Here is a 14,331-nt window from a genome sequence, read left to right on the forward strand (position 1 = left end):
TCTGATAGACCACCATATATAGAAAAATGGGAAATAACTCAAATTCAGAATGTTTCCAGATATTGTCCACATATTAGTCTTATAAGGTTGAAGAAACATGGATTACAAGCTACCACCCATACGTAGACAAGTAAACTGTTGTTGGATTTATTTATGGGATTTGTACCCTGCCCTTTAAATAATTTTGCAGGACAGCTTACAATGTTCACAATGAGTGGGAGTAAACCAGTCACTCTTTAATTGACAAGGATTAACAAGCGCTATTCAGGGTTACAGGTAGATGATCTGTCCTTTGATCCAGCGCAGTTCAGCATCTTCAATACTAACGAAGGAGTGAAGAATACACTTATTTGCAGAACTAGGAGGAATTATAAATACTACCAAGGGGAAAGTAGTAAAATTCAACTGTTTTCTGAACTTGGGCACTAAAAACAAAACAATAAAATGACATCCAAAAGGGAAATGTGACAATGCTGTACACCTGAAAGAAAACACCAAAAGAAGTACAAAATGTAATGGAAGTACCTAGGCCTTTGTATCACCAAGGTTAAATGCAGAATCACTGTACTTTGAGAGTTAGCCCAGTTCAAGAAAAGAATTGTTCAACACTTCATCTCTTCAAAATACAAAGAGGGGTGAGGCAAGATGAAAGAAAGGATGAACATTTGCACTAAAGCAGACAGTACAGGGCTGGGCTTCCTCCTCTCAGCATGTTCTCACCCATGCTGGCTGAGGAATGTTGGGGGCTGTAGGATTTCTTCTGTCTAAGCATGCAGAGGATTGTGTCCTTATTGATGCTGATTCTGAAAGATCAGTTCAAATGGCATACCCAATTAGAGCTCTCCAAACAGCCAAGGGGAAACAAACACAGCTCATACTTTTGAGAACCAATGATTGATAATGGAACTGAAATAAAAGCCTGGATTAACATAATACCTTTGCCTTTTTTCTCCCACCAATGCCAAAAGGAGCAGCTATATGTTTGTGTTAGTTGACAGAAGTTATGCAAGAAAGCTATGATCCTTCCCCATACAATCTAACATCTTCTTCAGCCAGCAATGGTTTAAGCCCACCACAGCAGAAGATTAAACCTTGTCTCCCCCCAAATTAAGCCCACCACAGCAGAAGATTAAACTTTGTGTCTCCCCAAATTCAAATCAGACACCAATATTAAATTGGAATAGTTTGACACTGCATCCAAGTTCCCTTTTCGAATTAAGTACTGATTACCAGATGAATATTCATCTTATTTTCCCCTCTCCCATCTACTTCTGTAACATGCTGGCAGGAAACAGCTTTCCTTTTCAAACATATACTTCTCATTACCATTGCTACATCAGGAGGGGATGGTCAGATTAGAAGTTTAACATTTGTACTTTCTCTTTACCAACACTTTACTGTGCCAGCTTTAAAGATAAATATTGAAGAGTCAGCTTAGGTTGGTACAGAAGTCTGCACTCTTCTGAATTCACAAAAAATCTACAATGGTAGTCTTTCAGAAGGTTGCCTAGCCCTACACTGACCCATTTTATCTCCATGGAATCTTCTCCTGCTCTTTAATCTGTCACAACCACCAGTAAATTGCAAGAGGAAATATTCTAGAGTCTAGAACTACAGTGCAAGGATACCATCAAGAAAAAAATGTGATGTACCTGTTGTGTCATGCATTATTGTTGTAGCCAATATTCATAAATACAGTCAAACGTTTATGATGTTAATCGTACAAGTGCTGCCAGAATTATATGGATGAATCCAAAGATCAGAGATTTACTGACCTTGCAAGACCGTGGCATAATATGCTTTCCACTGTCTTTCTTTTTTTAAAAAAAAAAAAAGGAAAGAAATGGTATCTAAACTTCTCCTGGCTCATGAAATAAGTCTCCCTCTTATCTGCATTTTCATGTAAAAATCAGGCCAAGTCAGTTAGCAAACAGTTAATTCAGAAAACTTAAGCATTATTGAGGGTACACACACATTTGCAGTATGTGGACAATCTAGACTCACCAGGTACCATGCTGTTTGTATTTCTGATATTCGTGTCCTGAACTCTTAATACTCGTGACATTCTGGAGAAGACAGAACAAAGAAACCCTTTCCATCCCCATTTTAAAAGTATTTTAAATATATATACAAAGGGTAAGCAATCTTATATTGCATAACACTGCTACAGTGATTTTAAAAAGCAAAGTTCTAGAGCTTTTCTAATTCCTATTTATGTTTTCCTTTCCCATTTTTTTCTGAGCAAGGACTAAACAACATCCAGAGCAAGAAGCCTTTCCTTCCAGAATTACACTGGAATTGAGCTGTACGGGAATATCCCAGGACACGTTCTAAATCAGGGGTGGAGAAGTTGTAGTCCTTTAGGTGTTTTGGTCCACAACTCTCAGCATCCTACACCATTGCCTGCTGGCTAGGACTAATGGGAGTTGTAGGCCAACATCTGGAGGGCCACAAGTTGCCCACTCCTGGTCAGTGCCAGGTCAGCTAAGAAGATCTAGATCTGGTCAGTGCCTGGATGGGAGACTGCTTGGGAATCCTACGCAATATGCCTGGAGTTCAACAACTGAAAAAAAGCGGGACAGAAATGTACTCAATAAAACATTAACTTTAGCTCAAAAGAGGTAGCAGGTGGTAGGGTTTTGGAGCTTGGAATGAGCTAGCAATTTGTAAGACATAAGTATTGTTGTCTTCTACTTTTGTAGTTAGTTGCCCAAGACAAGTGACAATTCCACCTTGGCAAACCTTTTGCCTAACCCACTGGTTAAGACACATTGTAACAGTAGGTGCAGACAGGCTGGTGTAATATTTCCACACCAATAGTGTGCTGTCCTTCACATGTACATAAGCTCCAGGCAAGAGTCTGATGCCCTAAAATGAAGTGAGCTTCAGTCGATGAAAGCTTGTTTTTGAAGGTACCAGAAGACTGAGGAATACTAAAGATACAGTTCACAAGGTAGGCTCATAAAAGTGAAAGCCAGGAAAGAACTCTTGGTAGGTTCTTGTATTCATCTCTTATCAGTAAGCATAATTAAAAAGGAAAAGATATTTTAATCAATTATAGGGAAATAGTACAGCTTAAAAAACAGCTATCTTGTTTTAATGGCAAAATCAAGAACGAAGTAATCTGTACAACAGGGATCAGCTGAAGGGGGGAAAGTTACTTAGCTCTTGGAATCATTCAGCTGACCTAAATGAAGCATCCTACAATGCAACTAGCTCATTGTGCAGCATCTAGCAGTTACACGCTATTGACAAATAATGACATTATTGGTTCCTAGACAAGGCCCACACACCAAGGGCCCCGCCTTAGCATGCTGCGCCTTCATTATTATAGCCTTCTGGCCAAGGGTGGAGATAAGCATCCTGTTCGCACAAAGCTAGCGTGAATGGCTAGGAGCAAGGAAATCGGCCGCAGCCGGCGCGACACGACGCAGCTCACCCCGCCTCCCCGGGGCTCTGCAGCACCAGGGCCCGCTGGCCTCATCCTGGAACTTCGCCTGCTGCCGCTGCTGCTCCTGAGTCGGCGCCTTTTAGAGAGAAATCGCGCGCGTGTGCGCGCGCCGGTTTGTAGTAGATAAGGCGCGCGCCTAATTCTAGGTGCTGGTTTCTAACGCGCGTTACGGACAGCAGGATCGCGCCCGCGCTCCCTCCCTCCCTCCCCTTCTCTAGAACCAGTGGGCGGGGGCGCGGAGAAAAGAGTTGGGGACGCAAGGCGGGGCCGAGCATAGGGGAACGATGCAGGCCTCAAGTGTGCGCGCACGGGCCCAATCCCGCCCTGCGAGCCGTCAATCCCCACTCGTGCATGCGCTCCAAGCGGCGGCGCCGCCACACAACAGCCGGGGCCGGGCTCGCGGGAGCGCGCTCTGGCCCCGCTACCCCTCCCCCTCTCCTCTCCTCCGCCGCCTCCCCCCCCTCCACACCCCAGTCTGGAACAGCGCCTCCCTCCGAAATACCACGGCCCCCGTTCCCGTACACGCCGCTTGGCTCTCCGCGGCCTAGCCCAGGTCCGCCTCACCCCGGCCCCTCTGCCGCCTCGCGCCGTCGCCACCTCAGGCCCCGCGTCTTTTTTCCCCTCACAGCTCCCTGGGCGCCATCTTACATTCAACCCACCGCAACCAATCGGCGCCCGGACTCAAGCTCGCGACAGCTCCGCCTCTAAGCCGCGCGAGAGGAACACGCCGAGCCACGCCCCTTGCCTTAAAGTGGACGAGCGCTTTCGAGGGAGGGAGAAAAGGAAGGAGGGACCAGAAAAAAAGAGGAGGGGGGGGGAGAAAGAGAAGAGAAGAGATGAGGAACGAGTGTGGAAGGACCTGTGAGAAGAAATTCCATCCAGTTCGCTTTTCCTCGAGAAATTAAATGCCGTGGTCTTGCTTGAGTCCCTACAGGCGGGCATATTCTGTAGTCCCTCCGCTCCAGTACAAGCCTTCGCAAGCTCCCAGTCCTTCTAGTGTACCCCTTGACATGATGACTCCCCTCCGTAGGTGTTTTCTTCTTCGCTTATAGGACTTTTTTTAATCCCATAAGGTTTTTTTTCCTGCTTTCTGTACAACTTTCTTCTAGCTAGCTATGGCATAGATAAAAAGTTATCCCCAACAAAAAACTGTGATTCAAACATTACAAGTAACAATCTTTGCCCCTAAAGGGGAACTCTATTCCACGGAAGGTTATATCACTATAACATTTAAAGATCCCTCAAACTGTTGGGTGTTATGTTTGGCTCACTTATCCCCAGGGCTTTATCACTGCTCTACCTCCCTCGTGAATAAACCGTTAAAATACATCGGACTGGGCCATTAAGCAGTCTGCAAGTTGCAACTCTTGCAACACTTCCATCACAGAGCAAGGCTCATATATATCCTTGCCACCGAGGATAATGTGACATTTTAGAAAAACAAAGAGTGCTCTGACACCTTAAAAACCTAACATTTACATGAACAGGTAACCTAGCAAGAATAAGATCTCCCCTCCCCCTTCTACTGCACAGTCCATTATATAATTGTGAGGTTATTTTTGTTTTTTGCAAGACAGCACTCTTAATCTCCCAAGTCCCCTTCCAAAGCATTCTGATATATTTCCACAATATACTCTAATAAGCGGCCCACAAATTTCAGAGCAACTCCTTTACTCCAAGCCAAGTCTAATGGAGCAGCTATGAAATACCAGAAGTGTTCAGGTACTCACCAACCTGCATGGAGGGTCTTCCCAATTCAAACACATTCACAAAAGAGTAATCAATAAACTAAACCAGGAAGAGCTAGGTCATATAATATGATATTTTTATTCCTTTCTTCTTGACCTCATGGAATACTCCCACCCTTGACAGATCTATCATTGTTGTGTATCACATTATAATAGAACTATGCTTTCATACAGTCCTAGATCAGAGAAAAATGCAGAACACCTACACACACTGTCTTCATGAGAAGCAGCCTATATGCACGATAAAATTTTAATATAGTTGTACTGATAAGAATGGTGTCTTGTTTCATTTAAGATGAAGGGAGGGATGAAGTTTGGAGGGAAGGGGAAAACAAGCAGTTATAAGCCTTTGTCTCCAGCCTGACCAACATAATATCCAATCAGCAGTTTGCATGAAGCTGCACTCCTTTTGAACCTTTATAGCAAAGGTAAATGTTTGTGGCAGCAGTTAGAAAGGCGGACCTTTCACAGGAGTTCAAAGGGGGAAAGCCTGACTAACACAAATTAAGAGCAGGCTGGCAGTAGTTATGGAATCATCAGAAGCTGCAGGAACACGCCTTTCATTTGAGGGGAATAAGCCCCTAATTTCCAGCTGGGACACATTGAAGCAACAGTGAAAAGATAAAGGGCTTCAAAACTGCAAAATACTTTACAAATATTGAGACCAAGTAGCATAAGAGGTAAGCACCTGTTCCATGCACCAAAGCTGAAGAAAACTCTTTTGCAGTTACTGGGTTGGATCCAGACTTAGTCATGCATAGAGTAGACCCATTGAAATAAATGGGACTTGAAGTTAGTCATGACTAATTTGTCCCATTGATTTCAGTGGGTCTACTCTAAGTATGAAATTATTCATTCTGGATCTAACCCACAGGGTCTGTTCTGGCAATAAAGAATTTGGGGAATGATCAACATACTACTTTGCTTTCCCTAAAGTGAGTTTGCAATTATGAAACCTGGAGCTCCCTCTTAAGTAATCCCTAGTTCGCAAAGCTCACAACTTCTTTCCAGGCTTCAGTAATAACAGGCTTTCTAGGCTTCAGTAATAACAGATTCAAGGATAAGCACTATCCCCACCTTAGCTCTCAAAGGACCTGTTCAGACAACACAGTAAGCCATGGTTAGGCCACTAACCCTTTTGCAGCAAATGGTTAGTGAACATGTTTAAACCCTGGTTATGCAGCCACCATGGTTAGGAATGGTTCACATGACATGCTAAACCATAATGTTTAGCTCAAAATGCTTAACCACCATGGCTTAGCATGTCATCTGAACAGGGTCATAGAATTCAAGACCGTCTCATTGCATATGAGCAATATATGAAGAAGCCCTTAATGGCATTTGGGTGCTCTGCTCATGGTATGTATGCAAGTGACTGATATTGAGATGCATAAAAGTAATTTATATTATAGAATGTGAAAGGAAATTTACAACACAATCCTACATGTGTCTACTCAAATGTAAGTCTCATTGAGTTCAATAGGGCTTACTCCCAGGGTGATATAGGATTGCAAACATAACCAGATTCACCTTGCTCCCCAACAACTCTTTTCAGTGAAAGGGGATTAGCTGCCCCCCCATCAAGGACTGCAAGCTAGTAAATAAAAAGTAGTCTCCAACCAAATCCCCCAACACAAAAGGGGAAATTAGAAAGCATTCTGTTATAACAAGAGTATTTTCTCTCCTTTTTGTCTTGCAGAAAAAAACAGCTATTTCTATTGTTCCCCAAGATAGCAAGCTTAGTCCAAGGTATCTCCCAAATGGTTTAATTGATTCTTGTAAGTATTTTCTGATGCTAAGTTGAAATGTTCGTTTCTTTTATCTGCAGAGACTTTTGCAGCATTTGTGGGCTGGACTTGAACCTACAATCTAATGCAGGCAAGCCCAATTCTACCAAGAAGAGATGTTAGTTTCACCAAAGCTTTTCCGAAACATTAAAACATTATGTAAATGAAGATTCCAAAAGTACCCTAGCAGACAACTATAGAAAAGCATCCCTATTAGGAACTTTAAAAATTACTTCAACAAAGTTTTCTTTCTTGAACAATATCAACCAAAGGAGACCTGAAATTAACAAACATTACCAAGTTTGGCTTTTCACTTAATAAAGAAAAATGAATGTCATAACTTAACTCTTCACATGGCTTGGCTGGAATTAAATACTTGTCCTTCCCATTTCTGTGGGGTAGAGTATTGGAAGCAGCTGAGCCATAAAGTATTTTTTGTAAAATGGGAATACTTGGAGCCACTTTTCAGGGGCCTTTAAGGAATTACATGCCACAACTACTTTGCTTCCTTTCTCATAGGCATCTCCCCTTTTACCAGATAGAAGAGAAATGGTACTAGTTTTTCTCCCCAGCATAGATCTGGGAGAGCATGTATGGCAGACTAGTCTGGTGCATACAAGCATCAGTCCTGGGGATTTATTCCTAGCACTACCAGCCTGGAATCACTCCCTCACTTTCAATAACCGGTTTATAAAATGGGAATGATGGCAGCCTACTTCGCAGGATCATTGGGAGGACACAAGGTCAAGTTGTGCAGTTAATATTACTGCAGACACCATTAAAAAGGAGGAACTGCTCTCTAAACAGAAAGGGGCCATACCTTCTATGTGGTACACACAACTATTGACTCTGTTTGACAGCTTCTGCAGAGCAGCCCTGGGCGGCTTTGCCATCCTACCCAGCCAGGCTGCTCTCCTAGGAAGACTGGGGGCTGCCTTCCTTTGCATTCTTCCCTGAAGGTCTTGGCTGCTGGGCGCTAGATGGCTGTTGTTGCAAGTGCCCGGCGGGAGGGACTGAGAGCAGCCGGTCTTAATGCAGGGGCTTCACCCACCCAGAACGGGTGTCCAAGGCGAGGGCCCAGCAGCCTTCCCGCATCTCCCGCCCACCCCAGAGACCAGGCCGGCTCAAGGAAACGCGCAGGCTGCTTTAATATCCCCATGTGCTTGCAGACAACCTCCCACTCCATGGCACCAACAACCGCTCCTTAAGGTGGCACGGCCCAGGGTAGGATGGGGACTCTTCCGCTGCCCAGCCTCCTCTGTCCTCCGACCGGTGCACTAGCTGCCCCCCATGGAGAGTTTTGCAAGGGATCCAGCGGGATTGCGTAGCAACACCCGTCAGTGACAAGCGGACGCAGGGCTACTCGCAAGCTGCTTTCTAGTCGCAAACCTCTCCAGCCCACCTTAAAAAGGGCCCAGAGTTACTAACTTTGCGACTAGACCTTGGTGTTTGTACACAGCAGAAAATGTGCAGGACTTTAAAGGTGCAGTGACCCCGATTCGTGCCTTCCTTGGAGGAGGGCGGAGAGGTAGCGCGGAGGCGAGCGAGGCCTCAGGCGCCGGGCCGGGAACGGGCCGCTTCAAAGGGCAAAGGTTAGCGAAAACGGGAGAAGACCTGGCGTCCTTCCGACCGGCGATCTAGGCTGGTGCAGCCGCCGCTCACACACGTAGACGGAGGGCGAGTGGCTGAGGATGATGTCGTCTTTTGGCTGTTCCAACTGGTCGGCTCTCTGCTGCCTGCTCCGAAGAAACCAAAAATATCATTCAGCATTTCCCAGAAGCAAGCGGCATCATTGATACTGCTATCCAGGCCTGGATACTGGAGGGTGGACGGGGGCGGTAGGAGGAAGAGGAGGCCGAGGGCATTTAGGGAATTCTGCAGCTCAGAGAGATCGTACAAATCAGGCTGCATCTGCATGCCTCCTTGTTCTGGTTGCATATATATTGATTGGTTGTTGCAGAACGGTGTGGGTGGGTGTGGTGGGGGTGCGCCTTCCTTTGTCCTTGACAATAATAGGACTGGGCTCCCTGGTTTTACATAATAGAACAGCCACAACGTTTTACATACTCATAGTTTAGATGGAATACTCTTATTTGTGGTGATGCCTACACATGAGAGCTGGCCAAGACAAGCAGGCCACGTTGGCCTTTACCAGAAGCTGTGCACAAACCTGGCAGGGCAGAGCAGAGCAGAACCCACTACCTTCTGTGGGACTAAGACTGCAGAGGCCCAGACTGAAATCTCCCCTCAGCCATGAAGCTCACTGGATGACCTTGGGTCTCATTCTCTCTCTCTCCCTGGCTAACCTACCTCACAGACTTGTTGTGAGGAGTTAGCAAAGCTAGCTCAAGACGTGTTGCTTCTCAAGGAGCATATAGTGTGCCCTGCCCTCTCACTCACCCACTCCACAACAAGGTGTATAGTACCCAAATTGTTTTGGCACCTGAGGGAGAAAAATCACACAAGCGCCTTGCCTTCCTTGGAAGCAAAAATACAACAAAAACCAATTTACTGCCCTTTAACGACACCCAAAATCAGCTGCCTCACTGTGCCTAATGGTAGGGCTGGCCATTATTATTACATTTATATACTTCCCCATAGCCGAAGCTCTCTGGACGGTTTACAAAGGCCTTTAGGATGGCTTGAGCTCTTCAGAAGAAGGAGCTGAGACTATGCAAAGCTTCATATCTCTTCCTTCATTCTACAAAAAGGCACTTGCCGTTTTAACATATACATTGCCTCACTCTTTTCCTGCCATGGTCTTACCATTAGAAGTCCCCGCCAAGTTAATATGTTTTTATAACACCTATATCTTTCCTGTGATCACAGGATGTAGAGTGCAGAACTCATCTGACCCATATGCACAGAGGCCTCTTGTATAGCTGCTTCTGCTCACAGGGTTGGGAAAATAAATATTGTGGGGTGGGGCAGAGAACTATTATGTCACTCTGGCCTTGAAGGAAGAGCAAAATAAAAATGTAATGAAATAATGTAGGGAATAAGTGGGGATGCCTTTTCACCTCAAAGACCAAATTCCCTTGCAATTTTTGGAGGGCTGCATGCCAGTGATAGGCAGAGCCAAAACCAAATACACACTCCACTCCCCCCACATCTTCCATCATACAGAAACCATCCAACCCACACACACCCCTACTCCCATCCGACTGTATAGCCCATTATATAACTGTGACGCCATCTTTGTGTGTTGGCATAACCCGGACGGGGACCTGATGGATCAGATCCAGCTCATGGGGTGGAGATGCCCCACCGCTTGTCCTAGGACATCCAGTTAACTCATATGGCCTATTAGGATTCATAGGCCTAGCTTGCACATAATGACAACTCAAGAGTATGGGTTGAGTATGGATTGTCATTGCATACAAACCCTGTGCTATGGTTTAATCATGGGTTGTTAACCATGAACAACCCAGGAAGAGAATCTATGGTTTGTTGTTGGGTTGTGAGATCAGGACTGTTCATAGTTAAGAACCATAGATAAGCCATAATGCGAGGTTCACACATAACGACAGCTCACATAGTTCAATGACAACCCATACTTTGGGATGTTGTTGCGCATGAACTAGGCCATTGTGAAGAAGGATCAATAATGGGAGTAACCTGACCTTCAGGAAAGCACAGGCTTTCTTAAAAGCCTGATTCACAGCTTCCATTTTGTTTAATAGGTGAGCAAGTTTTCATGGTATAAAGCTGAAGGTTTAGGCTGAGACTTGATATGCTTCTAAATACTTGTTGGCAACGAAATCAGGTGTTCATTTGTTTTTTTAAAAAAAATCATACTGGGTGCCCCAGGAAGGGGGATTTTCATTGGGACTGCAGTGCACAGGGAAGTTCAATTCTTCTTTCTTCAGCTGTGGTCCCAACAACTGTGCCCCTTCCTCTGCAATCAGCCGTAGAATTTGCAGTGTTCCTCAGTCTTGCAGCTAAGGAGGGAAGGACTTTTGTGACACCTTGCAGACTAAAAGACTTATTATGGCTTAAACTTTTGTGGAGTAAAGGCCACTTCATTAGATACATAAAGCGGGCTGTAGTCTGCATGAACTTAGGCCATTATAAGCATAAGCATCTTGTTATCCACTTGGGAAACAGGATGCCAGACTAGATGGTCCTTTGGTCTGATTGAGCAAGACTCATATGCTGTTATTTATGAAAGTGCCTAATTGGTGCTAGGTAGTGAATAACTTTTTTAAAAAATAAAGCTACTTGATTATCAGCTCACAATCTAAAAGATATGAGACACAGAGAGAAGAATTGGAGGGGGGACTGCACTAGCTGAGAGAAGGCTTAACTTTTTGTGAACTGCCCAGGGAGCTTCGGCTATTGGGCAGTATAAAAATGAAATAAATAAATAAATGGAAAGTGTTAAAGCAGGGGTAGGAAATTTGTGGCACTCCAGATGTTGGACTTAAATGGTCAGGTATGATGGGATGGTTGCCCACTGGTTCTCAAGCATGAGAAAGGAGAAAAGAACCAAAACAGTCAAATGCTATATAAGTGCAAGAGAGAAATGTGAGTTTTTAATAATTTCTTACAGTGAGACAAATAAGAGGCCAGCTAAATATTTAAAAGGGAGAGAGTTCCCCACGTAAGGAGTCACAAAAGAGAAAGTAAGGAGGCAAGAAGTAGCACAAGGGAGTGGAGGTTTAATAAGGGAGTAGAGGTTTAATAAGATTAGCATTTGATGAACAGAGAGATCAAGGAGAGAAAGCAGCAGAGAGAGATAAGAAGGGGTGAGACTAGGAAGATACAGCCAGGTTACAAGAAGAAGCTTAAATTCCACATGAAACAGGACTGGGAGACACTGATGGATTCTAACATGATTAAAGCACGATTAAAGAAAACTAAATGAGCAGAAGAGATAACAAGGTATAAGATGAGAGACAGAAGGACTAAGGAATGAAACATGACAGCAGTCAATATGACGGAGTGTCTGAATAAAAGTTTCATAGAGTAAGGGCACAACCTTACTTCATTTCATTTATTATATTTCTATATTGCCCCATAGCTGAAGTTCTGGGCGCTTCACATACTGGCTGGGAAATACTGGGAGTTGTAGGACTTTTTTCTGTCCGAACATGCATAGGGTTTATCCATCTTCTTAATGTTTTATGTGTTGATTTTAAATTGTGATCTTTGTTCGTGAGATGTTGAAGGGTGCCGTTGCCTATTGAGGCTGCAAAGGTTTAGTGTGTGTGTGTGGGACAAAACAACACATTCAGATGTTCTACTCAGAAGATAGGACTCCCTTCTTTTTCTTTTTTCGCACTTGGACTGAAATAGCAGTACATTAAATGTCAGTAAAAAGCTTGGATCTAGACACTGGCTCATTGGTTGCCCATCTCTTGACCTTTGTTACTGAAGTGCAAGGCAGCCCCATGATGGTGATAAAAAAGAGACATGGGAGGGGGGGATTAGAGGAAAGAGCCCTCTGAAGAAACAGAAGTGCCATTAAGTATTATCACACCTACAACCCCACCTAAATGTGGCTGCCAGTCTTACCCTTAGACCCTAGGGTAAGGAGACATACTTCTCTAGGTTTGCCTCGTGTGTGGACTGGTTTTCTTTATTAAAACATTTGTATCCTGCCCTATATCATTAAGATGCTTAGTGACTGAGAAGCCTAAACTTTTATCCAATCAGCTTCCAGGCTCAGAAGAAATAGGCCCAGCCAATTCCACAATCAGGAGCTGGGGACGTAAACAAAGAAAGAAAAAGGGTGTGGGTGAATGTGCGTCACGTCAATGGGACTACTAGATCCTGTTCTTGATCCCGTTCTCGATTTGTACCTTTCAGTATTGGGCTGGCACTGTCTTGGAGAACGTGTTAACGGTATCCCTTACTTTCAGTGGGAAGAATCAATAAAATAACATTCTTCCCTACATGTGTACTGGGGCTTTTAGTTCCCTATCCAAAGCACTTTCAATGCAATAGAAAGGTGTGTTGCAGGCACTGAGAAAGGAGTCACCTAAATGATCCTGCCTGGGTCTTACAAGCGGCTGTGGAGGCCCTGCTCATTGTACCTGCAGGAAAGATTCGTCAAGTTGGCAGGCATGAGAGACAAAGCCTTTTCAGTGGTGGTCCCGCCATTGTAGAACTCTTTCCTTTAGGAAGTGCATCTGACTCCATGACCTGCTTCCAAATCCACTTAATTGAAAATGCTTTTAACTTGACACTGGATGGCACATGAATAATTTTAATGGTAGCTGCTATGTTATTGCTGGTACTGCATGGTTCTGTTGTGTTGTGAAATATTACAGGTATTTTATGTTTGTAATTGTTTATGTTTATAATTTTGTGAATTGCTGTAAGGGGACTTTCTGCCCAGAAAGGTAATGTATAAATACATAAAACAAAGAAAGAGGAAGGGCAGAGGGAAACAATCCCAATTCTGGCTCCTAGTTCCATTCCAGAAGAATGATAAATACTCTTTCAAGCTGCTACTTGCAATAGGAACACTGGATACAAAATTAATGTGTGCGTGCGCACATGCACGTATGCATGCATGGATGCGTGTATCTCTACTCATTTTGCTTCTAGTAATGGACCATTGTCCCTAGACTTATGTGCTTTGGCACAACCAGCCAGCCAGCCACCCTCAATAGGGTCATACAGCTGAAGCAGTTTCCCTCCCTCCCTCCCTCCCCACCTGCCAGCTCCCACGTCATCACCAACAAGCCATGAAAATATACGGAGGCTCCTTTTTTTATTGATGTGATGGGTCTGTACCCAGGAAGCATGTTAAGGCAACTGTGGCACTAGAGCAGACAATGGTGCTGGTCCTACACGCCACTATCACCCCTGGCCATGCAGGGGAGGAAGAGGAGGAAGTAACTCCTGAGGACGTTTGTGCGCAAGTAGAAATTGTAATGGACGTTTCATCACACCTTCCCGGGATCCTCCTTCAGGGTCACTGTCCGATTGAACACAAGCTGCAGAAAAACCAAGTGGTGTTAGGAAAAGTCTTTTGCCATCCAGTTCGTTCTCCCGCCCTACCATTTTAGAGTGTGCCCCATCCCTCTAACCCAGCCTAACCCAACCTGGCACCCTCCAAATGTTTTGGACTTCAACTCCTATCAGCCCCAGCCAATGCTCTGAAAGCTGGGACTTGTAGTACAAAACATATAGAGGGCACCAGGTTGGGGAAGTATCCCCCATCCAGGTGCCTTCCAGATGCACTGGACTGCAACTCCCATAATTCTCAGCTGTGAGAGCCAATGACCATAACGGCCGGGAATTATAGAAGCTGAAGTCCTTGATGGGGAAGGCTGCCTTGCAGGAGAGCCCCTTCTAGGCTCTTGTGTGTTTTCAGAACTCACCTTTGCATCTG

At 44.6% G+C, this 14,331-nt stretch overlaps 2 protein-coding genes across 4 annotated transcripts in view; both read right to left on the reverse strand.

The window, feature by feature from the left end:
• The window catches only part of QRICH1 (glutamine rich 1), a 38,626-nt gene extending 34,515 nt beyond the window's left edge, over positions 1–4,111 (reverse strand). Inside the window, exons 1-2 of one of the 3 annotated variants that reach the window (XM_063122088.1) lie at positions 4,016–4,111; positions 2,005–2,066 (exon numbers count right to left, since the gene is read on the reverse strand). The gene's annotated coding sequence lies outside the window, so the exon portion shown is untranslated. Of the gene's footprint in view, positions 1–2,004; positions 2,092–4,015 lie in introns of all 3 variants that reach the window. The other 2 variants (XM_063122089.1, XM_063122090.1) reach the window with 2 other exon arrangements.
• A 9,571-nt stretch (positions 4,112–13,682) lies between these two features.
• The window catches only part of QARS1 (glutaminyl-tRNA synthetase 1), a 31,832-nt gene continuing 31,183 nt past the window's right edge, over positions 13,683–14,331 (reverse strand). The window contains exons 23-24 of the mRNA XM_063122084.1: positions 14,321–14,331; positions 13,683–13,933 (exon numbers count right to left, since the gene is read on the reverse strand). The exon at positions 14,321–14,331 is cut by the window's right edge and continues 115 nt beyond it. Of these exons, the coding sequence (XP_062978154.1) occupies positions 13,883–13,933; positions 14,321–14,331 (62 nt within the window). The 3' untranslated portion in view covers positions 13,683–13,882. The remainder of the gene's footprint in view (positions 13,934–14,320) is intronic.

The sequence above is a fragment of the Elgaria multicarinata genome, chromosome 3, assembly GCF_023053635.1.
Source record: "Elgaria multicarinata webbii isolate HBS135686 ecotype San Diego chromosome 3, rElgMul1.1.pri, whole genome shotgun sequence".
NCBI lineage: Eukaryota > Metazoa > Chordata > Lepidosauria > Squamata > Anguidae > Elgaria > Elgaria multicarinata.